At 33.7% G+C, this 26,662-nt stretch overlaps 3 protein-coding genes and 1 long non-coding RNA gene across 4 annotated transcripts in view; 1 reads left to right on the forward strand and 3 right to left on the reverse strand.

The window, feature by feature from the left end:
* Positions 1 to 13,392, forward strand: part of rst (roughest) — a 55,022-nt gene extending 41,630 nt beyond the window's left edge. Inside the window, exons 5-9 of the mRNA XM_036371648.2 lie at positions 649 to 825; positions 3,771 to 3,873; positions 4,084 to 4,211; positions 4,454 to 4,874; positions 6,204 to 13,392. Coding sequence (XP_036227541.2) covers positions 649 to 825; positions 3,771 to 3,873; positions 4,084 to 4,211; positions 4,454 to 4,874; positions 6,204 to 6,904 — 1,530 coding nt within the window. The 3' untranslated portion in view covers positions 6,905 to 13,392. The remainder of the gene's footprint in view (positions 1 to 648; positions 826 to 3,770; positions 3,874 to 4,083; positions 4,212 to 4,453; positions 4,875 to 6,203) is intronic.
* A 2,499-nt stretch (positions 13,393 to 15,891) lies between these two features.
* On the reverse strand, positions 15,892 to 16,513 carry LOC118682574 (uncharacterized). Its single transcript, XR_004978384.2, has 2 exons — positions 16,422 to 16,513; positions 15,892 to 16,355 (listed from the first exon to the last, which is right to left on the reverse strand). It is a non-coding gene; the product is annotated as an uncharacterized lncRNA (long non-coding RNA).
* Positions 16,514 to 20,519: 4,006 nt separating this feature from the next.
* On the reverse strand, positions 20,520 to 22,188 carry LOC106615742 ((3R)-3-hydroxyacyl-CoA dehydrogenase). The gene is made up of 3 exons (XM_014232072.3): positions 21,745 to 22,188; positions 21,394 to 21,513; positions 20,520 to 21,331 (listed from the first exon to the last, which is right to left on the reverse strand). The coding sequence occupies exons 1-3, from the start codon at positions 21,776 to 21,778 to the stop codon at positions 20,745 to 20,747; spliced, it is 741 nt and encodes a 246-aa protein (XP_014087547.1). The 5' UTR covers positions 21,779 to 22,188; the 3' UTR covers positions 20,520 to 20,744.
* A 1,850-nt stretch (positions 22,189 to 24,038) lies between these two features.
* Positions 24,039 to 24,718, reverse strand: LOC106615743 (uncharacterized). Its single transcript, XM_014232073.3, has 2 exons — positions 24,596 to 24,718; positions 24,039 to 24,537 (listed from the first exon to the last, which is right to left on the reverse strand). The coding sequence occupies exons 1-2, from the start codon at positions 24,657 to 24,659 to the stop codon at positions 24,059 to 24,061; spliced, it is 543 nt and encodes a 180-aa protein (XP_014087548.3). The 5' UTR covers positions 24,660 to 24,718; the 3' UTR covers positions 24,039 to 24,058.
* Between the last annotated feature and the right edge of the window lie 1,944 nt (positions 24,719 to 26,662).

Consider the following 26,662-nt stretch of genomic DNA (forward strand, 5'->3'; position numbering starts at 1 on the left):
GAGACGTTGAAAGTAATTTTCGGCGAGCATTAAGGGTCCCAATCCAAGATTTCCAAAATGTCCTTTTCCGTTCAAGTACTGTGAACTCGGCAGCTTCGCTAAAAATTATTTGAGTAATTCGGTTTCAGAATAAATTCCAAAACCAAATTTCATGTAGTCGGAATGGGCTGGAAAAGTAAAAAATTAATAGTTGGCTGGCAGTAGAGTTACTTAAATAAATTAATAATGGAATATTGAACTAGCAGCAAGTAGATGGTAGACCGTAATAAGTTAGGGGTTTTTTACGGAGTAGATAATAGAAGTTATTAAAAGATGATTAACGTGTATATATGTAAAGGTCAGTGTTAATCGCAGTTGAGCCAAAAAATAGTTTTTACTTCTTCCTACTCATTCATGTGTAATAGAAATATTGTACAAGTATTTATACAACATACATATATGCTATATAGGCTTTTAGGTCCCAAATCACTAAGCAAACACATACATCTGGTATATAGTATAATAATAAGTTCCATGCTGCAACAAAACCGGTTCAAATTATAGCTTTGAAATACTGTCACAACAGCAGATCACAGTTCAGAGCAATTTTCTAAACGCCATTTTCATGCGATTTATTTTGATTTTTCTTTTTTCTCCTCAATATTTCAGGTAAAATACGCACCAAAAGTTAAAGTGAACATAATTGGCGGTGCGTTGGAGGATGGACGTATACCGGAGTTTGCACAGGTGCGATTAGAGTGCAAAGCGGATGCCAATCCCAGTGATCTGCGTTATCGCTGGTTCATCAACGATGAACCAATTGTTGGTGGACAAAAAACCGAGATGGTGAGTTACAACAAAAGCAATGCATATGAATGGATTTAAATTTTTTTTGTTATTGTTATAAAGAACTAGCGCATAGCGAATTCATTGGAGCGATTTATATTTGAGTGAACAGCGTCGCGCCAGTGGAGGGGTCGGAGGTACTTGCACGTAGATTGGGTGTGGAGTGAATTGAAGCATAGGTAGTTAGTTGCGGTGTAAGGCAGTGAATGGGAGTGCACTCGGTTGGGTTGAGGTTAATATGGAGTGGCAGTTGCTATTGCACGCCTCAAATGTTAGAATTGTTATTGTAGCTAGCTGTCACGCCTGCCACTACTGTGCCCGACAATTCACGTAACACAAGCCAATCATGTGGCCATGCAACAACAAGAAACGTTAGATATTTCCAGTTGCTAGTGATTGCGTTTGCCATACACCATAGTCAGTAGTGCATATGTATTTGTAGAGCAAATATTGCACATACATATTATTATTGTTTTTTTGCTGCCACAGCGATTACGCGATCGCAGATTGTTACGTGGGGCAAGCGAAATGTTGCAACGTAAATGTGTAGAATTAAAGACACCAACAAACGGTTAGAAAGTAGCAACCAGTTTGGCAGTTGCAGCTGCTTTTATTGCCCCAGGCAGGCGCGATGCCGCTATGTGGGTGCGGGTGGTGAAGAGCAAAGGCAAGAACAAGAGAGCCGTTACGATCATAATCATTGGATGCGATAACAAATGCAATCGCTGCAATATTGCGCCGTTAAAAGCTTGACGCTTAATATTGAATAGTTTTTATTGCAGAAATTCATTTTTTTGTTGTTGTTCTTAAAGCGCGCACACTCACTTAACTTATTGCAGTTAATACCACCAAACCACCAGCGTTCAAATGGTAATTAACTATGTACATTCAACGCGTCATCACACTCTGCCTCAGCCATATTAAATTGCATACAACAACATAACAAAAACTGGTTGATTGACAAGTATACTAGCGTCGCCACCAGCGTCTGTAGCTGCTGTAGCAATTTGAAGCGCTTGTTGCTGCGATATATTTGCTTTTATTTGGATGGAAAATTAACGCACATAAAGAACACACATATATATTACACATTAAGGTGGGCCAAAAAAAATTTTTTTTAATCAAATCTTAGATACGGTTAAAATATCGTCCGAAAGTCATCAATTGCATAATATAATAAAATGTGTAATACATATTCTAAATACTTCTAACTAAGTTATAATAAAATGTCTTTTTACTGTTTTTATTTTCGATCATGCTGAATGGCACACAAAAATTCTATGAATTTATCACATAAAAACAACAAGAGTCATACAAATTATTGCCTCTGACCTCGAATAACTTTTGAGTGGGTCGACTCAGCTAAAAATCAACTTAGTAGAACTCCTTTTGAGATCGTTAAATTCCCCGCAAAAATATTTTTTTAGTTTCTCTATACAATAATTTGTTCAAATGCATTAAACATCCAAACAAAATATGAAAACATTCCTGCTACATATATGTGAAATCGAAAATCTTAATGCGCCACCTGTTAATAGTAATATTATGAACTCTATTTTTACCAGAATTTTCGTTTCGTCATTTCGAACGATATTTTTACGATGTTTAAGGAAAAAATTTGAAAATTGTTTTTGGGCCACCTTAACATAATTCTACTTGCAACACAAACCAGTTCTTCGCCATTAAAAAAAAACACCTATGTAGACTACATTGCAGTTAGAACCACCCAAAACGTCTGCCCACCTCTGACTGCTGCGTCAGTATCGATAGTAGAACACAAATTATTTGCTAAACTCCTAACCAGTCACTATACGCTACTTGCCACTTGCAACCAGTTGATCAGCAGCTGCCAGTAAATGCAATTTTCACAACAATTACAGCCGTGCGCCACTTCCCCTTTGCATTGCTGCAATATATGTATATTCACATATTTATGTATACAAATGTGCGCGTGTGTGACCGAAACTGGCTGTCGGCTCTCATAATGTGTTATGGCTGAAAATATGTTGAATCGCAAGCGAATGCAGCAGTCTCTCGGCGCTAAATTATATGGCACGCTTAAAAGTGGCTTTGAAAAACGTTTTCATATCAATTGTAAACTGGTTAGATAACGTCTAAAGTCTGCATAACAATCTTTGGCAGTCGTAGAACGTTGTAGTGTTTAAGTTGACTGTGATTGGGGCTTCTTTCTTTCTATTGCACCGCTGTTCTTTAAAAATATTTACCAGCACTTATTTGCGTATTTTAATCACCCAAACAGACGTGCGACGCATGTATATATGTATCTATGTATGTATGTGGCGCATCTAACTGGACTCGACAACTAGTCAGCGGATTGTATGATTGTTATTAGCAGCCATTTGCATTATTATATTGCTCATGCAAGTGTTTGGCGACAGATAGCAGCCATTGCTAGTTAAGTGCTGATAAGCGTAATTAGAGGTTACTCATACGCCCAGTATAACAGAAAATGGATATGCTTAAGGAAAGTTTTAAACTCGATTTGCATTTATGCAATAATAATTATAATAAATGGTAAATTGTTAACGTTTTGAGATATTGCGCACTTCTGCAATTAACACGCTGTAATTTATTTAATTTTGATTAAAAGTATGAATCCTTACAATTCACACATTTATGTACATACATATGTATATATTATACAATATAATTTTTATTATATAGAAAAAGTATTTTTTTTTCATAATATAATATACCGTTTAAATATATTTAGTCGTTCTCCGATTTGTGCAGGTCATTCGAAATGTCACGATTTATTATTTATTTAATTTTGATTAAAAGTATGAATCCTTACAATTCACACATTTATGTACATACATATGTATATATTATACAATATAATTTTTATTATATAGAAAAAATATTTTTTTTTCATAATATAATATATCGTTTAAATATATTTGGTCGTTCTCCGATTTGTGCAGGTCATTCGAAATGTCACGAGAAAATTTCATGATGCCATTGTCAAGTGCGAAGTGCAAAACTCAGTGGGCAAGAGTGAAGATAGTGAGACACTCGATATCAGCTGTAAGTACAAAATAGAAAATTATATGAAAATATTAAATTAAAAATTATGTTAATAACTTAGCATAATATATAATACAATATTTTAAAAATATAAAATTAAAATAATAACACAAGGGTTCACAAATGGATCCTTGAGTTTAAAAAATTATCTGTCCTTTTATATTTAGCTATGTTTATTTAAATTTTATTATTTTTATTACTTGTTTCCAGACGCTCCCAGCTTTCGTCAACGCCCACAATCTATCGAAGCAGACATTGGCACTTTGGTGTCTCTAGGCTGTGAAGTGGACGGCAATCCAACTCCAGATGTTGTGTGGATTCAGCATCCAAGCGATAGGGTGAGTCAATTTATGAACACTAGACATACTTTGGTATAATATTAATTGTAAAATAAAAAATATATAATTTCTCAAAATTATCTATAACAAAAAATCTAAAAAAAAAATGGGCTTGATTATTATTAAAAAGCCTGTTGAATCAAAGTTTGCATTTCTTTATATTTCTACACACCACAACATGCTGTATTATTTATATAAAAAAATTAATAACTACTATCCGCTATTCTTTCCTCCACTTCCAGGTCGTTGGCATCAACTCCAATCTCAGCTTTACCGTTAGCAATGAAACAGCCGGTCGCTACTATTGCAAAGCCAATGTGCCCGGCTACAAAGAAATCAGCACCGATGCGTATGTTTACCTGAAAGGTTCGCCCACCATTTACTCGCCGCCATATCAATTCGGTTGGGTGGGTGATACGGCGCGCCTTGAATGTTCCGCAACATCGGTGCCACGTGCGCGTCACGTCTCTTGGACATTTAATGGACATGAAATCAGCGCTGAATACGGACACGACTACTCGATACTGGTGGATCCGGTGCCGGGTGGCGTCAAATCGACCCTGATCATCCGTGACAGTCAGGCGTATCATTACGGCAAATACAATTGCACAGTGGTGAACGATTATGGCAACGATGTGTTGGAAATCAATTTGCAGGCACAAAGTGAGTCTTTCACCCAGTTTTCAACAATATACCATAGTGCGAGTATGTGTGTGTAAGAACGCGGAGGTAATTGCTTGCATAAACGATGCATGTGGGTACAGCATTGCTGTTCGAGATGTACGTGTAAGAGTGGTTGAGGATTGCTTAGAATAGTATAGCAAGGGATTCATAACGGTCGCATGGTACATTTATATAAGTAATTTAATTAAATTGTTAACATATTTGTCTCAAATCAAAAATCCCTTACTTAGATATAAAATTAGGAGATTCAAGAATTTTAAAGGAATAAATAGACAAGTAAGGAAGAGCTAAATTTGGGTGTTGCACATGGATTTATGTGCACAAAATTGTGTATAAGCCAATATAATTAGGGTATCCCAAAAAAATTTAAAGTAATATTTTTTTGAGCGCATAACCTCTTAATTTGTTTGAATCAAGTTGAAAAAAATAGAAACTAAGCTTGGTGTAGATAGGATTATGGTAACCCGTGGTACAGCCGACAGGCTTCACCTATCGATATGATTGTTATAATTAATGTTTCTCATACATTAAACCTATAATTTTCGTTCGATCAGTGTGTCAACTTAAATTACGCAGTTTCAAGAAAAATATATTTTTAATAGGGGATGCAACACATCAAGTTAGGGATCAGAACTTCCTTCTGATAATCAAGTTTTAGTATTTAGTATTAACTAAACCGTAATGAACATGTAGGGTTTATAATATATTTATTTGACAAAACCCTCAAATAATAATTTATTTCGACAAATGGGATCCCATTTAAGTATGCAGATAATTTAAGCCTCGCAGATAGTATGTGTACATATATTTTAAATATAATAGTATGTCCTACATAAACCTATGTTATGTAGTACTTAGATGTATGTACATCGTTTACTCTTAATTACCGCAATACATATAACTATATCTCCTCTTTCCGAAGCTCTTTTTACTTACCGAAAATACGGGCTCTAGTGCTATTGACTAAGCCGTTCTCATATTTCTAGTAATTCCACTGTAGAATAACTTCTTTACACTGTCAAAAAAATGAGAACATCGTCCAATATTTCCCAGCCGGAAAAAATTATTTCCACCCTTCGGTTGAATTTATAGCGTACATTTATCAGGCGTGTCAATATCTGGGATAGCCTAACAAACATAAATGGGAACGTTTTGTTGTACGAAATGGAGATCAAAAATGGTGGTAAACAGATTCACAAGTTATAATTCTTCCAATAGATATGGACCCTTATATTCAGTATAGTCCCTATAAATACTTGATGTAAGGTTCTACGTTAAAATCTTTTATATTTTTTTTTTCATCTACAGAAACAATCTCGCCCATGATGATCATCATTGGTGGCACCTCCGTGGTCGGCTGTGCTATGGTACTAATCATTATCATTATCGTCTACTTCAAGTGTAAGAAGCGCACCAAATTACCACCGGCCGATGTGATAAGCGAGCATCAGATAAGTAAAAATGGCGGTGTAGCTTGTAAAATGGAGGCCGGAGATCGCACCTCCAATTACAGTGATCTAAAAGTGGACATATCAGGCGGATATGTACCCTATGGCGACTACTCAACACACTACAGCCCGCCACCACAATATCTCACCACATGCTCTACCAAGTCGAATGGCAGCTCGACAATATTACAAAACAATCATCATAATCATTTGCAACAGCAACATATGCAACAAACACTACAACATCATCACCAAACACCACCACCACAAACTGTGCCAATGACATTCCTCTCGAACGGTAGTGCGAGCGGTAGTCTGACAAGTAGTATTGTCGGTTCGCGCGAAATACGCCAGGACAATGGTCTACCGAGTTTGCAATCCACCACAGCGTCTGTGGTGAGCTCATCACCGAATGGCAGCTGCAGTAATCAGAGCACCGCGACACATGTCATTTCCAGTTCGGTGGCGATGAGTGTGGATCCACGTTATAGCGCCATTTACGGTAATCCCTATTTGAGATCGTCAAATTCATCGCTGCTGCCGCCACCAACTGCGGTTTAGAGCGTCTACATTAGCGCTGTAGAAAGTCAATGTAAGCTGTGTGTAGGCACATATTTGAAATGAGCATAATGTTTCATAAATAGTCGCATTAGAAATGAAAGACTGATCTCAAAATCATTGAAAAATCGTTTGAATGGCTTGCAAAGTGGACATAGGGTAAGTGAGGGCTTTGTTTCTACATAGTCTAGGCTGTTGTCCTATAATTTATTTAATTTTTGAAATTATTTTACACATTTTTGGGCTTCGATGTTAAAAATTTCAAAGTTCTCGAGTAATATCTTATTACACATTCATTTGCAGAAACCTTTTCAATGAATGCCAATAATAATATTGTTTCCTAACTGCTAACAAACACTAGTTTCTGCTGGAAAAGCGTTTCTTAACCCAAAAAAACTAACAGAAGATAGCATAAGTTGATAGTTGAGAGCGTATTGGCCAACTCACATAGAACTTTTGCTTCGCTTTGCGTCAAACATTTGTTTTGGCAGAAAAGTTCGATGTACGCTTTTGTATGCGAACGTTCACATAAAGGGTTTTTAACGTAAAGCCAAGCAAAATATTGGGTGAGAGTTGCCACGCAACAGTCGCCATTTTTATCAGAGAGAAATACTGAAAGCAAAGCGTTCATTGTGGCATACACTTTATTTTCTGCGCTTGGTGTTTCAATATGAGCTGTCACCAAAAGCGGGAAAAGTTATATGTGAATGGGATTTAGGAATCTAGGAGAGCTGCTAGTTTCTTCTAGAGAAATTGCAGCTAGTTAGAATCAGCTGGTTAAACACGTCTGCTCTCGATGTGTGCATTTCATCTCTTGTCTTTGCAAAATTTCGCACACAATTTCACAAATAAAAGTATTTTATGACATCTATGCCATTTTACAAATATATAATATAATACACTCACATATTTCCATCCAGATTAAAATATATGCTACCGAATTTTTATGCTGACATTAGCAGTGGTTGCTAAGCTTGCAATTTCATTGTGTGTAGCATAAATTATAAAGGTTGGAAGAGAGCGAAGAATTTACGTATTCATATGATTTACTGAGGAAATGGTAAATGTGAGAAAAATATGGCAAAATGGAATGTATTTTCAAGTTTAAGGTAAAGGTTACCAAAATTACCGTACGTAGTACGTAATTCAAAAATGGCTGATGTGTAAGATTTTGTAGCAAGAGAAAGGTCATAAGTAGGCTTTTATTCCAACAAAGTGAAACTTTTCCGCTTACGAAAGCAGTTAGAAAAGTACCGTGAAAGTAATAACGCAAGTTTTTGCAATGTTAGCAAATTGACTTAATTTTTCCCCGAGGCTTTAAGCAGAAATGTATGAAGGAAATATAATATTATATTATTAATTGGGAACATGTAAGTAAGCACGAAGTAAAGCTGAGACTAAACATGAAATATTTTCACAAATGCAAGAATGTTCAATATTCATTCAATAGCTGCCAAATTTTAAGATAACTTAATGAAAAAAGTAGAGTATGAATGCTCTACAGGCAAATCTGCACATTGTAAATTATGAACATAAGCTAAAAAAATCATTTGTCTCTTCAAATGCTAATAACGAAAAATAATTTTCTTTTAAGGCAAGCAAAAAATATACAAAAGCAGTAGCATATTCTCCAAGAAAGTACTATTATAAATTTAACGGGGTATTCTAGTTTAGGGTCTGAATTTCGAATGGTTTTGGCAACCGATGAAAAAATTAATTGATATTTTTACTGTCCGTTTGTTTTTTGTCATTCTTTTTCATCTAAATTACAAAGGTACAACAAATAAATTTATAATAAAAACATTCGTAATTCCGCGTCCCCGTCGTCATGATTTCTACTCATTTGGTCAACGGAAGATAAAACAATGACAGACTACCGATTTCTAATGGCAATATCGTATCAACAAATAAAACTGAAAAAAATACACAAAAATATTCATTTAAAGAACGTTTTTGAGAAAGTCGATTAGATGTTAAGTAATCGTAGCGACCGCATCAAAAGAGTAGTTTCGAGAAAAACACGCTAAAAGTTAAAGTTAAGGCTAAATAGGCCGAGTTGTGACGATACTAAATATCGCTATAATTTCAAAAAGTTATTTTATGGACTTGTTTTTGAATATCTAAACTGTCACAAAATCGTTTGTAGTTTTAATTTCTAGACTAGAATCTCCCCTTAAGGAACACCTCAATGAGGGTATGATTTTTGAGGTCCGAATCCAAAAAGCTTTTGAACATTCCTACCAGTCAGGCCTGATGTTGGCCTAACGTTGGTATCGAAATTTTTGGAGATACCTATTGGAGCAGTTTACGTCTTATGAGACAGGCTAGCAGTTTTCCACGGCGCCACCTAACCCATTGAGTATCTAAAACCACTGCAATAAAATAGAGTTTTGCTTATGTGGATCGCTGACGGCATCCTTCAATCTAGTAAGTGAATAAACCACTGACAATCCTCATACATACATGTATAGGTATATATTAATATGTGTGCAGCTGGCAGCAGAAGCGTTTGCAATTTTTATTACTTTCTTTTATATTTGTTCACAAGAAAACTCAAGTGGAAAAATCCACATATCTTTTTATTTTGCGCTCTTTCGACAAAATGTGTTATGAAATTTTGATGCTTTTCGACTTGGATGACTGCATTTAGCAGGTAAATGAATTTGAAATTAATTTCCTTTTAACACGAGAACTTTGCAATGTTTACAATAAAAAGAGAATAAGCAAACAGACTACTCACGAGTAAACACAGATTTTGTAATATTTAAAAAAAAAATTTATGAACTAAATGCTGCAACAGCTTAGCTATGTATGTAGGCACAAGTGAAACACATACACACGTGCATATGCATGTATTTAGATTAGATGATTAATATTTATTAAAATTCGTAAAATACCATACCAAATAGTCCGCAAGACCAACGCTAAAATATATTTACAAACATGCCTACATACATACAGAAATATGTAGGCATGCCATAGATAAAAAAAAAACAAATTATGAAAAAAAATTTCAAATATTCGCTTTACGTTATAAAAACTAGTAAGAAAGGAACTTACGCTCAGAAGCAGCATACATATGTATGTTTGTATATAAGCATGAAAAAAACAGAAAAAATAAAATAAAAACAAAATCTACAAAAAAGCCTAAACTTAGTACTGAATATTGCTATTTAATACAACAACAAACAGCTGGTAGTAAGAGTCCTAATAAATATTTCTAAACTACGTGCATATAAACATTGAGTATACCTAAAAGCCTACAAAACAGCATTTGTGAAAACAGTGGTTAGGAAATTGCAAAACAAAACAAAAAAAATTACTACTTGTTGAAAAAGAACAAAATATTGAAAGCATCCAAACATACACACACGTATGTATGATATGTTCTACTTCAAATTGGTCCAAATTTTTGCTGATAACTACAAAAGTACTCTTCAAAATATTTATACGAAATTAAAAAAAAAATCATAATAATAATAAAAACTTGGAAAAGAATTTAAATATATGTATATTCTATAACTATTTTTGCTTAAGTATGCACAGATTCATGCATACAAACACACAGGCGTACGAGCGCTAGCTGCTAAAGTTTATGTTAAGCATTTGCATTTCAATGCCAAAGTACCTGATAGTTTTAAGCTTAAGCTAAGTACTAAGTGTAGATGGATGTTCACGCATGCGTGCATAAGCTCGTACGTATGTTGTTGTAAGTATAAGCTTTGTTTAGGGAGCCGTTAAAATTCAAGCGTAGGAATTAAATATGGTTGCATTTTCTAGAATTTTACATATGTACATACATACATAGTGTTTCAAAAATGTTGAAAATCATAATATTTCTAGTTTTTTATACTGTGGCGCTTTTCAATACATCATACTTGCTTTTTCTATATTTTCACCAAAATTTTATTTGTTGATATTTTTAATTTTTAATATCTATTACTGCATATTTTTATACATGCAGTTTTACATATTGATTATATATTTATTATCATTATACATGCAGTTTTACATATTGCTTATATATTTATTATCATAACTCAAAACGCCAAAAAAGTTAATAAAATATGCATAAATCGGTTTTGAAAGCTTTAAGATGCAACAAAATTTAATACCCGTGAATTCGTATACATATATATACCAAATATATTCGAACTTTTAAATTATTTGGAAATATTTAGGCAAGTTTTTCTACTATTATATATATGTATATTCAAATATGACTTTCTTCTGAAAAACTGTGTTTATAGATATTCCAAACTATTTTTACAAAAAAAAAACCTAATTACAACTTCACGTATAACATAAATAATTACATTTTAGTTCATTTTGAAAAAAAAACTGAAAAAAAGATATTTTTAAGGGGCACACCTACTATGTTTGAGACGAATTTCGAGAATTAAAAAATAAATACTGTATCAGTTGTCTTAAAATTTAAGCGTATATTTATTCATATTTTTAGAACATTCATTGAAATTTACCATGAAAATTTAGATATTTTTCGAGTTACACGTACTGTTCTGGAACAGTCGAAAAAAATATCAGAAATTTACAAAATGATATCGTTTTAAAAAAGTTGAATTTTAGCCAAAGTTTTGGACGTTTGTGCCCCTCCAAGATTCTATTTTTTGATCAGATCAAAAACTGGTATGTCATTGTATGATATTGTACAGAACATGCAGAAAGCATTTAATAGTGATCGGATAATTTGTCTCAAGTAATCATTCGATCCAATTTGAAAAATTTAGTTTTGAGCAAAACGCATTTCAAGTTAAATTGATTAAGCTAATTGAACTGAGCGACTACACTTTAGAAAGCTATAACTGTACAATATTTTAAATATTCGTTTACAATTTTGGCCCGTTATTTTTGAAGGTATTGACTATCGTAATATCCAAAAAGTAAAAAAATTATTTTTCAATGTATTACATTAGGTGTGTGCCTTAAAATTTTTTTAAAATATCTAAACAAAATACTCTCAAGCATTTCGTGTGCAACATTTCCGCTTGTTTGTATGTAGATCTGCTTCTTGTGCTTGACATTCAAATGTGTCCAGCTTTTGTATGAAAAAACACATGGAGTCCAAATAACTGTATTTCATTCATTCTCTGCCACATAATGAATTACGCTATATTAATAAATCTCATAGTAAAACATATGCTCCAAATATTACCTAAACGAAAAACGCTACGTCTTATTAGTGTCTTAGAAAAATTATTTAAAAATTAAAAATTAAAAACACATTGAAAGAGCCAGCTACTGAAAATCTGTTAATGCCTTTTCATATATAAATATTTACTTAACTACGAAATATATGCATGTAAATTTCTTTTAGAAAACAAAGTACCAGTGCATAATTTAAAAGTTGATTGAATGCTTAAGCAGTCTGAAATCTTTGTCAATCAAAACTTATTCAAGCAAACTCAAGCAGATAAATATTGTACACAGCGCTTTAAATTGTCTTTAACGAATTTAGTTGTTAATGTTTCAATTAGTAAGTCATACCAGTATGTATTGTATAAAAGTAATTGTAAGATTTATGTAATTAAAAATAAATAAATATATTCTAATGAAATTTGAAATATTAAAGAATTATTCAGTTCAATTGACGCTTTAAATTAGATTATATTTATATAATACATGTACATATACACACATACACATACACACGTAACATATTCTAAGTAACCATTTAAGTAACTAAGTTGTAAATTTACCGTTTTTTCTTTTATATGTAATGCGTAAATAAACTTCGAGTGTTTGGTGAGTTTCCGCTTTATTTTCTCGAACTTTTCGAGCATTAAGTCATTCAAATTGCAAATCATTCATCAATATTATTGTGCATTCATTCATTCATGCAGATAATTTGTAAATTCATACAATATGCAATGTGCATACACACACACATAGAAATGCAGCTATGAAATAAGCCTGTATATTCCTAATTTGCATTGATCGATGATTATAGTATTATTACTTAGCATTAGGTTTTTATATGACCTTAATAAAATAAAATAAATTAAAATCGATTTTAAATTAAGTAATGAAATACGCATATGTTTGTAATTAGAGCGCTAATGCAGATAATTATGATATAAAGGTAATGTGTTAGTACATACTTACATATGTATTTTTATAGTATTTTAATAGCAATTTAAGTGTTTACGTGCAACAAAAAAGCCAATAGATTTTCTATGATTTGCGTGAACAATGTGTATAAATAAAAACTTATAGTTGAAATAATAATTTAAAAACTGTGCATAACAATGTAATGCGATGACATTTATATAAACACACCCACACACACATACACACATGTATACAAAACACGTCTAATTCTAAAAATACTCATGTATATTGAGCTACACACTCACATAAGTACACAATACACACATACATACATACATGTATACATACGTAACAAATGAGTTTACAGCTAAGCAAAAATTGTAAGAAAAGGTGAATTAATAAAATTGAGAAATTAAAAATCACTTCTTCTTCTCTGGTATATTTTTTTTACTAAAAGATAAAATCAAACAGAAAACCAAAAAACAGGTAAGCTTCCATGCATACATGCATAAATTTAAATTAAATTAAAAACTGCGAATATGTTACAATCGTCTCTTGGCTATAAAACTACAGCTCTCGGTGATCCAATAACCAAATAAATTTATTTTAATAGGTTACAATAGTATGTATTATGGGAGTACTGTGTGTGAGCAGAAAGTAGCGTTGTGAGAAAAAAGGACGAAAACATTGCCACATTGAAGGCCTGCTGATGGATTATAAACATTTGCATATTTCAAAAATTCGGTATTTGTTTTTGCATATACCAGTAAATTAAATGTATATATATTTGAGAATATTTTCCGAAAATGTGAAGGTGACCTGGGGTAATCGGCTGCCAAACATTTTTTTCAGAGTTTTTGCGAAAAATTTGTTCCGAAACGACTCGGACGGTTTGTTCCGATCGACAAGAAATTTTCACACGACCCTATATTTACGAGTATAACGTAGAAATATTAGTTAGATAATGATCATAGGAATAAGATTTCAGATAATAATTTAAATTTTTTAGGCACTCTGAAATGGAAGTTACAAAATGTCGCGTGCAGTACAGCACACGCGATAGAAGTGAATACTTCTTTACCGATTCATTGAGAGTAATAGTGAGAGTAAGGGAAAGAGAGAGAGAGAGAGAGAGTAATATTGTGCATATTACAGGGGTAATCGAAATAATTAGATGTGGTATACAAATTTAATATTTAATTTATTTCTTCAATTTGTACATTATCTTCAGTCGAAGCAGATATAGGTATAGCGGATATTATGACTTTTTGGTAACTAAAGTATGAAACATATGTTGGTGATTTTAAATACTGTAGATTTCTGGAGAATAGAGCTTCAATCGTTGTTCCTGCTTTAGTCGTGGCTATTTTCCGGTTGTTATTCATATCTTAACCGAATTTTTCAGGAAGATAGTGAAGTAGTGAGAGAGACGCATCCTCCGCAAAATTTACATTAAAGTCACCACCGAGAATCAATGGTATGTGATCATCACCCCTGCCAAGGAGAGCAGCACCACCATGAGTGTACATAACTATGTATGAAATACATGATATCCTAAAGCTTTTTTAACTTCCCGCTAAGAAAATGGAAAATTTTCTAAAAATCGGGAAGATATTGGTTTCACCCCATTTTGCAAAAATCGAGTTCTCAACAGATCTCGACGTTCTGAGGGTCGAGGAAGCTTCCCCGAACATTTCCACGATGATGTCCGTATGTCTGTATGTATATGTGTGTGTGTGGATGTATGTGACCCTCTTATAACTATTAAACTGCTCAACCAATTTGAATAAACTAAACGGCATTCCAAAGGGTTTCATTGCACTTGAATTTCGTGTAAGTTTGGACCCAATCGGACCAGTAGATTTTGAGAAATCTCAAAAATAAAAATTTTGAAAAATGGTTTTTTGGAATTTTTTCCAAACGACTTGACCGATCGACACCAAAAACTAATCAGTTTTAAACCTTGAAGAAACACATCGTTTGCCGCAAACCGGGTCAAAATCGGTTGATTTACTTGCGAGATATCGAAAACGAAAAATTTCGAAGAGCTCAAAAGCAGTGAAAAAAGCGAAATTTGAACGTTAGCGTATGAAATTAGAGGGAAGTTGCAGGGATGGCCCTTGAGACCAACCGTTTTCCACATTTTTTTTGGCTAGGAGATACGTAGATCGCTGCGATGGAAATTTCTTTTCCATTTGATATTTTACATTTACTTAAGGAAGTATTCTAGTGAAGAATTGCAACTACTAACTATTTAAGAATATGTCTACGAGTGGATTTTTGAAAATTGAAATTATAGACATTTTACTAACACGGAATCCAAACTGGTTCGGCTGGATCTAATCGAACAAAAGGGCTTACACGAAACTTTAAATGCGTTTTTCTCAGACCAAGCTTTTTCAATACGATACCCACGATTTCTCGAATTCTACTGGACCGATTTACTTGAAATTCAGAGAATCTTCTTTCTAGACCTCTTTCGAGTATGAACTAGCATCATCCCCAAATTTCAATTTTTACAATTTTTTAAGTAGAAAATAAAAAAAATTTGTAAAAAAAAAACTTTTTTTTTTAAACAATCGCCATTTTGTAAAAAAATATTTATTTTTACTTATCGCTAGTTCACACAATTGCGACATCATTGCAGATTGATAATCCTTTATTTTATTTCAGGAGACTAAGAGGGATGAAATCATAGGCTCCTGTGCCAATTCTTTGAGACCCCCGTTTTCATCAGCTGCCAGTTTTTTAAATTTTTAACTTTTTTTTGTAAATTTTTTTCTGTACTCTTGTAACATTAATAAATAACTGATAAAAAATCGATAGTAAAAATATTGATTGCCTTACTTTTACGACACTTTAAAAATTACTTATAATTCATGTTTCTAGACTGGAATACCCTTTTAAGCTAATATCGTCAATTTCAGTCAAACTCACTGTATGTGCAGTGGTATTTATTGCACTCGTATGAAAATTTGTAATGTCAATGTTTAATGTTTTACATTCATTATAATAAATCGCAAACTTCTTGCTCAAATGTTCGGTCTTTAATATTATATATGGCGACACAAGTGAAGTTTGATATGCGGGCGTTCTCATCATTGTCTAACCTAGTTTCGGTAAACAGCACAATGTTTGTTTTTCGTATCATTGCATCTGTGAGATCCTGAGAATGAGCTCGAAAACTATGGCAATTATTGGCGTATATTAATAATGCTTTCCTTTGACGAATAAAGTGAAGGATCAGTTTCCAAACAATTCAACAAAAGTCTGCGGAATTCATCTTGCAAATATGTCATTACTGTTGTAGCTCTCCGACCATGACAAAAACTTAAATCGTCATTTGTTGTAATTATACATAATCCTTCGATACTAGTTTTAATCCCTTTTAATAATTCACTTAATTAGCAATTTTGTAGTCAACAGATAAAAGTATTTCTTAAAAAATTACCAAAATATTTTCGCGTAACATTATTCTATTAATTTCAATAAAACTTTTGGCGTAATCTTGTATTCTATCATTCTTGGTGCGATGACGTATGATGTTGTCGTAACCTTATGTACCCTAATGCTTCAGTTAGTAACCGACTCAAAACCGTAGACTGTATCAGCTGATACGACGTATCTTATGTGAGCGCAATGTAAATGACCACACGCCACCGCTTCAACCGTCCACTTCTACCGTATGCGAAACCGAGGATATACGGGAAAATTGGTTTTTTTCCCCCATAGAAACGAGTCAGCTCATTGTTCTCTTGTAACGCAAGGTTGTCAGTCTCGATATTTTGTGGTAATTAAAAAATAAACTTTAATATATTTGATATCTTAAACTTAACTCAACATCAGCGTCAAATGCAGATATTTATAAATAGGTAGGCTATTTTAATAGTTGGATTTTTGTTTTGATTAAGAAAAATTATAACTGAAAAGCTAAATAATTAAATAATTGTGCCCATAAGAGCGTGAGTATGTTTATATTTAACAGATGCTGCCTGTCGCTTGTCGTCGGCTTTGTGCAAAACAAAAGCGAGCCGGAAATTTGAAAAAATGGCGTGACGAGACTTGATAAATTACTTTAATGCGGCCCAAGGCGTATTCACTTCAAAAACAACGACATTTTTTAAAAAGTCGCCAGTTTTTCGAAAATCAAAATTTTGACTTGTCCTTCGATCTACATACATATACATAAGTATATCTGTATTCATGTACTGTAATAATCTTTATTTTTTGGTTTTTGAATTTGAGGTAATTTCAAGCACACAATTTTTTCTCAGCGGCAGACACCTTCTTTCGGAGGTCCTCCTGGAGTTCGGCTACGGAATCAAGGGAATCCAAATCAGATTATTCATTATTATCATAAATTATTGTCACAAAAGTAAAGAAGGAAAATAACGAATGAATCTGGAAACTAAATCACATTCGCTTAATTGCGAATCAAATCTATTATTAGAAACAGCTATGACAACTTCTATTTAAGAGATAAAACTGGAAATGGCAAACTTCGAATTAATTTTTATAATATTTTATGAACATAATTAGTTTTAACTATTTATAAAAATGGCAAAATAGGTGGTGCAGCTATTGCAGATTCTATTTTATTAGAGTTATAGGCAGAAAGTGGGAAAAGATAAAATGAAAAATTTTACGGGGCAATTAAAATCCGATTGATACCCAAGAAGAAAAGAAACATATTAACAAAATAAAATCAATTAATTTTACAGATTTGTAGCTCATTAAAATCCCTATTATGTTAGGCATCTGGTACATAGCACAGCTTACTCGAAAACAGAAACAACATCCTCGACTACATTCATCAGAAAAATTGATTAAAATAAATGACTGATTGATTAAAATTTTCAGTGCTTTATTCGCAGTTGATCTTAAATTTGCCACTTCTGTCTACTACTGTAGCGGTTTTATATTGGCGCCAAGCTGATGATATGAAATAAAATTAGATATTAAAAAATAATTAATTATGGATAGTTGCGCTAGCTAAAAGATTTCGTTAAGTACAGCCTGGGACGAGCAATTCAACAATATCAGAATACACGAAACCTAATAATATGTTTGTGATTCGGCAAACTATCAGATTCCATCACAAACCCTGGTTATGTTACAATATCTAAAATATTAAAAAGTTGATTTAAAGCAAATATTGTATATGCGTATAAGCAGAAAAATATTCAAAAAATCAAAACATATATTAATCATATCAGTAACCCACAAATTGTTAACAGCTCCGCCCGTAATTATTGTTGCCAAACAGACTGGCCGACACGCACCAGCAATCAACCGCCAACTATGGTACTAAGCTAGTTTTTAAGTGTCAATCACTTTTATGTGACGTAGCATAAAGTTCATTGATAAGTGCCTAGAGTATACTTTTTAACCCCATTACAACGCCTTGTACCACCTACTACTACCTCCCTTTGGTGCTAAGCGCTCATACATATGTATGTGTACTATATTTTGTATTAATATTAGCCACGTCATCTGGTGACACTGACAAATATTTAACGAAAACAACTAACAAAAACAACAACAGCAATAAGGAGCATGGCAACATGCTGCACTTTCACTCGTCGGGTTTAGAAAAGCGATTTAGTAAATAAATAAACAGCCAGCAGCAAGTAACAGACGGCTGGCAGTGCGCAACAAACTAGCAAAAAGTTCGGAGCACTGAAACCACCCGCTAAATCCACAAATAAACAAAAATTCACTTAGTCAGCAGTAAGCACCCTCGCACGCAGTTAAGCACCCGAGCACAGTGGGCAGTGAACAAAAGTGTAAACTTCCGGTTATGCGTCACCAGTCACCAGATGCAAGCAAATAAAGCTGATTGCCAGCTGTTTAGCTCTTCTGGCTGGCGGCAAATTTCAAGTTCGCGTGTTGCTTGTTATTAGAAGTTTTTAGTTGCATTCAACAAACATTTTAGCGGCAACCGCAGGGGGTGAAAAACTCCCCGCTTGGTAACTTCTAATCAGTGGCAAAGAGTCAATGCTCTCGTGTCGTTTGCGTTTTTATCAATCGTTGAAATTCGTGCTCTGCTGTCCCAGTCAGCTGTCAATCCAATTGCCTGCCACTTTGTTTATTCTGCTCTGTTTTCTTGGCTTTTGTTTGGTTACTGAGTAATTACTCACTTTGCGTTCAAATGTTCAATTTATTAAAAAGGTATGAAGTAAATAAAAATAATAAATACTCGCTTAATGAATCATAAACCACCAATACAACGCGAAACCGCTGTTTCAATTGTTCCTAGGTGTTCAAATAGTGAGGTACCTCTTACCTTGTAGGAAAAGCTATCCACTTTTTAAGTAATTTCAAGAAAATGTTATACACTTGAGTCAACGCTTCTTTCATCTTTATACACAGTTGATAAGCTGTCCTCCTTGGTTTCACAAACAGCTAGATTAGCTTGGAAAGTTGGAGTTGGTTCGTATTTCATACTTAAAATAACCTAACAAAGAAAGGGTGCGTGCAGCTCCCTGCGCGGATAAGTAAAACTTAAAGTTGGCAAATGGGAAACATGAAAGTATTAAAATTAATGTTATCATAACGCAACATGTTTAGCAAATACAAACTTTTATTTTATTTTCGACAAATAAATTTTTTCAATTTAATGTTCACTTTCAGTGGTCTCTGTATTCATATTAATAATATTGTCAAGGGGAATATGATAGCTAAAATAAGATATGGAATGTTTAATTTCATCTGCATCAATAGTGGTCCCCACTTTTTTTTCGTTATACTTGTAATACAACACTAAATTAAGATATAAAACTGTAATTTGATACAGAAGATTGTAGTAGCAAAAGGCAAATTTGCTTAGAAAAAACCCCTTAGAACTTCTATCGACAGTGTGAAAATGGATCGGATTATAATCACACCCTCTCTCCATATTATGAAACGAAAAAACCTACTAAAGCTCCTAGAAGCCGGTGTCAAAAAATCAGGATAGTTTGCGAATCTTGAAGCTTGTATACATTGAAAATCTTTAAAGAAGATATGTATACCTATTTTTTAAATTTTTTTTAAGATTTCTAGCATTTACCCAAATAGATTTTCAAAAACAATGTTGCTCTTTAAACACCTTATGAAGTTTTCAATTATTATTTACTTTCGCGATATTTTTGTTACGAAATATTTTTTAAGAATTTATATTAGCTATAGATGCATAATTTTACTAAGCTATTATTAATAATTGTAATTTATAATAAATAATAAGAATTTTAGTAAATCACTTTTTAGATTTTTTAAAATTGGTAATATGGATTAACTTGAAAAACTCAGAACTCAGACTCAGAACACAGAAATTTAGTAATTTTAGGACGAGAGTAAAAATTAATTTAATTCTTCTAAATATAACTATTTTAAATTTTAATTATCGTCATTGTTCTCGATTTATGTCAAAATTGAAAATGCTGTCGAATTCTTTTAACAGTGCTACCTAAAAATATAAAGTAAGTTGGTGACAAATTAGGTATTTAATATTATGCCTTCGTACTTTATGCACCTATATCTATATTTATAAATTTGAATATAAAAACAATTATATTAATAACACATCAACGGATAATTTATTTAAAATTTTGATACTAAAAATTAAGAACAATAAATGCACGATTCTTACATGTACAAGTATATCAATTTAGAATATCTCTTTAACAGAAAATTTTCTGCATTTTAGACACTTTACTGAGGAACGCTTCATAACTGGAAAGTTTTATAATTTCGAAATGTTTCAATAAGCATTGAAAGCTCTATCACATTTTGTTTACTTTAATCCACCGGTTACCTCAATCGCTGAGCCATTCACATACGATGACTTTTCAGACGCTAGGAATGCAATGACTTCTGCGATTTCCTCCGGCCGACCCAGACGACCCATTGGACAACGGCGCAAAACATCTTCCTTAACCTTATCCGGTACCACTTCAACCATGGGCGTATTAATGAAGCCAGGCAATATCGCGTTTACGCGTATGCCAAACTTTCCGAACTCCTTGGCCGCAATTTCAGTAAGTGAAATGACACCAGCTTTTGTCGCAGCATAATTAGCTTGGCCAGGATTACTAATGCGTGCCACAATACTCGATATATTTATAATGCTTCCGTTACGTATATGATGCTCAATCATGGCGCGCGCAAATTGTTGAGCCATCATAAAAGTGCCTTTCAAATTCACCTTGTACACATCATCATAGTCCTTCTCGGTCAACTTGAGCAGGTAGCCATCACGTGTAATACCTGCCGAATTGACGACAATCGAAGGTGGTTGCTTGAATTGCGCAATGGAAGCAGCAACCGCCTTAGTCACACTCTCCATTGAAGCCACATCCACCTCCAATGCAACAACATGATCTGTACACATTGGAAAAAGTTTATAATATATTGCATACATGTAGGCGGACGTAAATACTTACCGATTCCAATATCTCTGGCTGTTTGCGTAGCGGCTTTAAAATTATGATCAGCTGCGATCACTCGAGCACCCTCTCTTGCTAGCACTCGACAGGTAGCGCGCCCAATGCCAGAACCAGCGCCTACAGAAAATTACACGGCGTGTGCATGTGTGTGTGAGTTTGTTTGGTATTTGGTATATGGCAATAAAGCGGAATGTAACACATGTGCCGGCAAATTGTATCGTGAATTGTATTAAAAGTAATGAAACAATACAAAGGAAACAACAATATATTGCATACAAATGCGGCTAATTACGTAAAAGAACTCGATAAGAAAAATAATTACTTTTCTTATTCATTTGCTATGCTCACCTGTAACAATTGCTAATTTTCCCAGCAGTACCATGTTGGAGTCTAAAAACTATTCACAGCTGATCGCACTCGTAAACAAATATAAGAAGATCAAACAGGTTCAGTTCTTACTTGTTTCTTTGCAGATGTGTGCACACTCCCCCTTAACCGCCACGAATATTCTATTATAAAATGTAAATAAATGCCAAAATATTTGCCAAAAACGAAGCGATAAAAATTATGGGCTGACGCACAGCAACAAAAATATTCAAAGGCAGATATTGTTTTAAAATGTAATCACACAAACAAATGGTCTTGACGCGGCTATGGCGGTACAAAGCTCAAAATTTGGCGACAAGAACTCAAACAAAATACGCGACGAACAAATCAACAAACAAACGATCGATCCGGTACGCACGAGTGCTGAGTAAATTAGTAAGTGGTTTATTCGCAACTGAGTGATCGCAGATTTTGCTAACTAACCTCAGCCAGAGAACTTAAAACAATTTTGTTTTAACAATTTTAAGTTCTCTGCCTCAGCCCCAGAGATAAGAAGTACAAAATAAACGTTTGCGTGGTTCTCACTCACTCAGTCTAGCTTATTACTCAACATACTGATAAATTTGAGTTTTTTGAGAGTATCTTGAATTAATACTCAAATGCCCAAAGGTATGCAATGAAAAACAGTAATTGTATAAGCTAATTCCAAGAGCTGTAATTTAGATGGAAGTTTTCCATGCGATTGCAACAACCAGTTTATTATCCCGATAGATATCTGTATCAATGGCCGATCATTGTAAGAATGATATGTGGTCATATAACAGTAATGTTCGGAACTACTAAAATTCTGATCACTTTGTAAAGACTATTAGTCAATTTTAGTTAGTAGATAATTTTATGCCACTTAGGATTCGAACATAATATCGGCCAAATGACTACAACGGCTGTATTTCGGCTAGAGTTTCAGCTATAGTGCGCTGAATGTTGTCCACGAGCTCCTCAAGCATTGCAGGTTGATTGGCGTAAGCCTTTGATTTAATACAACCCTAGAAAAGATAATCTAGAGTCGTTAAATCGCATGATCTTGGTGGCCATTTGACTGGGCTATTTCTCGAATTTAACGAGTCGGCAAACTTTGCACGCAAGGTGTCCATGTTTAGACGTGAAACATGAGATCGCGTACCGTCTTGTTGGAAATAGAGAACCTCCGCGTTGAATGTAACGGCGTTTCCTGCCTCATTCCGAAAGAAATAAGGCTCGATGATGCCAGTATACCATAGTCCGTACTAAACGGTACATTTTTGGGGATGCAATTGCGTTTATCGAACCATACGAAGATTTGACTCATCCCAATAGCGACAACTTTTTTGTTAATGACGAAGCCGTTAAGACTAAAATAGGCCTAAACTGAGAAGATGATTTTTTCGAAGAACGTGAATTTGCGTAATAAGCTTAGACAATTTCCAAGCGGCAAACCTTACTGACACAAATCCGTAAGCAAACATGACCTCCACGAGCTGTCCAAATCATGTCATTCCTATTGGTATACGCTGTATGTTTACAATTTGCGCAACGGTCGTGACATCGCCCACTATTGGGATCCGACATCTTACAATACACTTGAGTGATTTGAGTCAACTTCGCCTTCTTTGCCCTCGAATAGCTAATGTAAACAATTTCGCAACCTCAGCAATCGAAATACTACTAAGATGCAACAGTTAGTTTTTAATTATGATCATGTCCTACGGGTAGAGTGGTTGCGACAGAAACAGCAGAGTGGGTCGAGAGAGATAAACTTTTGCTGAGATAATTTACTATTGTAACGTATGAATTCTGTCAGAGGGTAGAGGTTTCAACAAACATAAGGACTACTGACTCTTTAAAATAATTTGATATTTTGGCGTGAGGAATTTTGATTGAAAATTAGGTTTTTTTCGACTGTAAGTAGAAATAATATATATATTTATATAATAATATATATATTTATACATGTATATGTAATATTTTAAATAAAAAGTACGGTGTGGTCGGGTCGTATATTTAAATTTTTTTACTTCAATTTTGAGGTTATTTGAGAAAGGTGTTAACACTAAAGACTTAGATCTTTTTTTTACTTACAACTTCACCCCTTTCTTTCTTCTCCCCGGTCTCAGATCGGCCGTAAATTGTTTTTCCTTTAATATTTGTTATTTTATCTAACGTTTCCAATGGGTTTCATCCTACCCTGATCCAGTAAACGAGTTTAAACGAGTAAAAATAGAAAATACAATCGGAATTGTTGAGAAAGTCATTCATCATTTTATTTCATCCAAATATTCACTTGCTTTCTTATGATTTAACCAATTTGATGAGCAATTTTTTTGAAATATCGCTTCGGTTTCTTTATAAGCTGCCGACGTATAATACGTTGAATTTTACGCCAGGGACGTTTTTTCGAGCGTTCATCGTCATCCCAATCGTCCGCATCCTCATTGTGCACCTGTATCATTCCTATGTATGAGCTTGTATCCGGCTTCTCCACTAACTGTAGTTTGTTGCTGGTGATGAGTTTTTGCAACTGCGCTTTGTTGAGCTCAACAAGTGTGTAACCATTTGGATGAGGCTCTTCTTCAATTTCATCTTCGTTTTCTTCGTCCACATCCATATCCGCTTCTTTCTCCGCTAATTCCCCATTTGTAGAGTCCAATGAGGATTGTGACAAACGCAGTAATACCAGGGGCTTTTGTAACGGATCTGTTTCCACAGCTAAAGGACACTTCGGCTTGAAATTGGCATCTTTCATGAAGGCAATGTGCGATACAGCAGCGGCATTTACTGTAAAAGTCGGTATTTTTGATTTTGTTAGATAACTATTTTTTTCATAATTTCTTACCATCTAACAGGGAATTTAGCACACTAATCACTAATAAAAGTGATGCACAATGTCTTTTGAACATTTTGTTTTTAAAATTTTGTATTAAATTTTTTTAATTGATTGCCACTGTTTCTGGCTCCATTCACCTTTAGTAATCGTTTTCAATTGAGAATCGAACAGAAAGGTTACAGAAATTTATAGAACTTCAATAAATGATTTTCTATAAATTTTTTTGCAAATCATGTTCTATGCCAGTAGTTTAAGTACTCAATCAGCCACTTGTCTCGATCTTTTTACATACAAATTTCGTACTCGTAGATGTAACAAGGCATGTACCTATTTCACTTGTGTAAATAAGCTGTCAAAAATTGGCCACTGTTTGATGGTTATTCAACGTTCTTATAAAGATTGTGTATATGAATGCGTGGATGTATGCAATCTTATTCATTTCAATCACTTATGAAACAATATATTTTAAGCATATGTAATGGTGGCTGTTGACCTATATTTAATGTGAACGTACTTTTCTGATGGACTTAAGTAGCAATCGACTCAATTAAGTAGTCGAAAAATTTACCAAATTGCTCTATTATAACCATATTTTTGATAAAGTTCTAGAAGTATTCTGAGAGATACGCTTATACAATACATATAAAAAAATATCACTATAGGCCGGTTAAGGGCAAGTATGATAATGAGCAAAAGCTTGCAGAATACTTTAGTTAGGAAATTTAAATGTTAACAAATTTGTTATTTTGTGAAAGCTTCATTTTATTTATTTACTAATTACCAGGCGCATTGATCGGGTAGAGGTGGAGAAAAACAGCAACAAGATTCAATGTTATGTTTGCTTTCCTTCTATAGGTGCTGAAAACTTTAAAACAATATAACACTTTAACATTTATTTCCGTAGTACTAGCCATGGCTTAGTATTTTATATTGCGTATGGTTAGTGATCGCAGTTTGCTTTAAAAAGGTAGATGGCATCCCTGATTTTAGATTTTTTAGAAGTACAGTATACAGGAATTGGCTTCGTTACTCGTATTTGTGTAATAATAAATAAAATGAAATGGAAAAAATTATGTTCATTGAAATTTAAAATCGCTATGTTTACTAGATCTTAAATTAGTACGCAATGTTTGTGTTTAAATAAAAATATTACGGTTCATGATCAGATAATGATTTTGATGGGAGAAATGAAGAACGTGGAAGACCACCAAAAAAGTTTGAAGACGCCGAACTGCAAGCACTATTGAATGGAGATGAGACTTTGAGTCAAAAGCAAATGGCAGCCATGTTGCACAACAAACAATTTCACATCGTTTGAAAGCTAGGGAAGGATCCAAAGTGTGGAAAATGAGTGACTCATGAATTGAATGAAACACCCTTGTGAAATTTTTTCAAAGACAAGAAAGAAAATTAGTTTTACATCGAACAGTCACTGGTGATTAAAAATGGATTTATTTTAAGGATCGTAAATTGAGAAAATCATGGGTTAATCCGGGACAACCATCAACGTCGACTGCAAAAACAAATCGATTCGGTAAGAAGGCAATGCTCTGTGTAGCATACAGCTGTCATACAAACTGAACGATCGGAGTCCAGCACTTGCATGGACCACTATAACATTTAGCTGTCACACATATTGACCGATCAAAATCTAGATAAATGTATTTTTATACTCCTTTATGCTCTAAAAAATGCAGCTGTGAAGGGTATTATATTCTCGGTGCAGGCGAAGTTAACGTTTTTTGTGTTTTGTTTAATATCATTTAATTCTTTAGAAGGAAAGTGAATTAGAAAACTTTCATATCCAACCTGTTGCTGCATTCAGTTACTCCTTATGCTTTTCACACATATTGCACAGACTTTTGTCAACCAACTGGTTCTTTGTAGTTTATAAAATAATGAATGCAAATAAAATGAAAGTAAATATAAATCTAAATATATTTCTCGAACTTGGCAATCATGTTCTTCCCATTTATTGACAATATTGTTATAGGCGGAATATTATTGTTGTCGCGCCCTTCAAATGTTTACAGTGAATATGAATTTAATGAAATAAATGAATGAACTTATATTACG

This window comes from Bactrocera oleae, chromosome 5, assembly GCF_042242935.1.
Source record: "Bactrocera oleae isolate idBacOlea1 chromosome 5, idBacOlea1, whole genome shotgun sequence".
In the NCBI taxonomy this organism is placed as follows: Eukaryota; Metazoa; Arthropoda; class Insecta; order Diptera; family Tephritidae; genus Bactrocera; species Bactrocera oleae.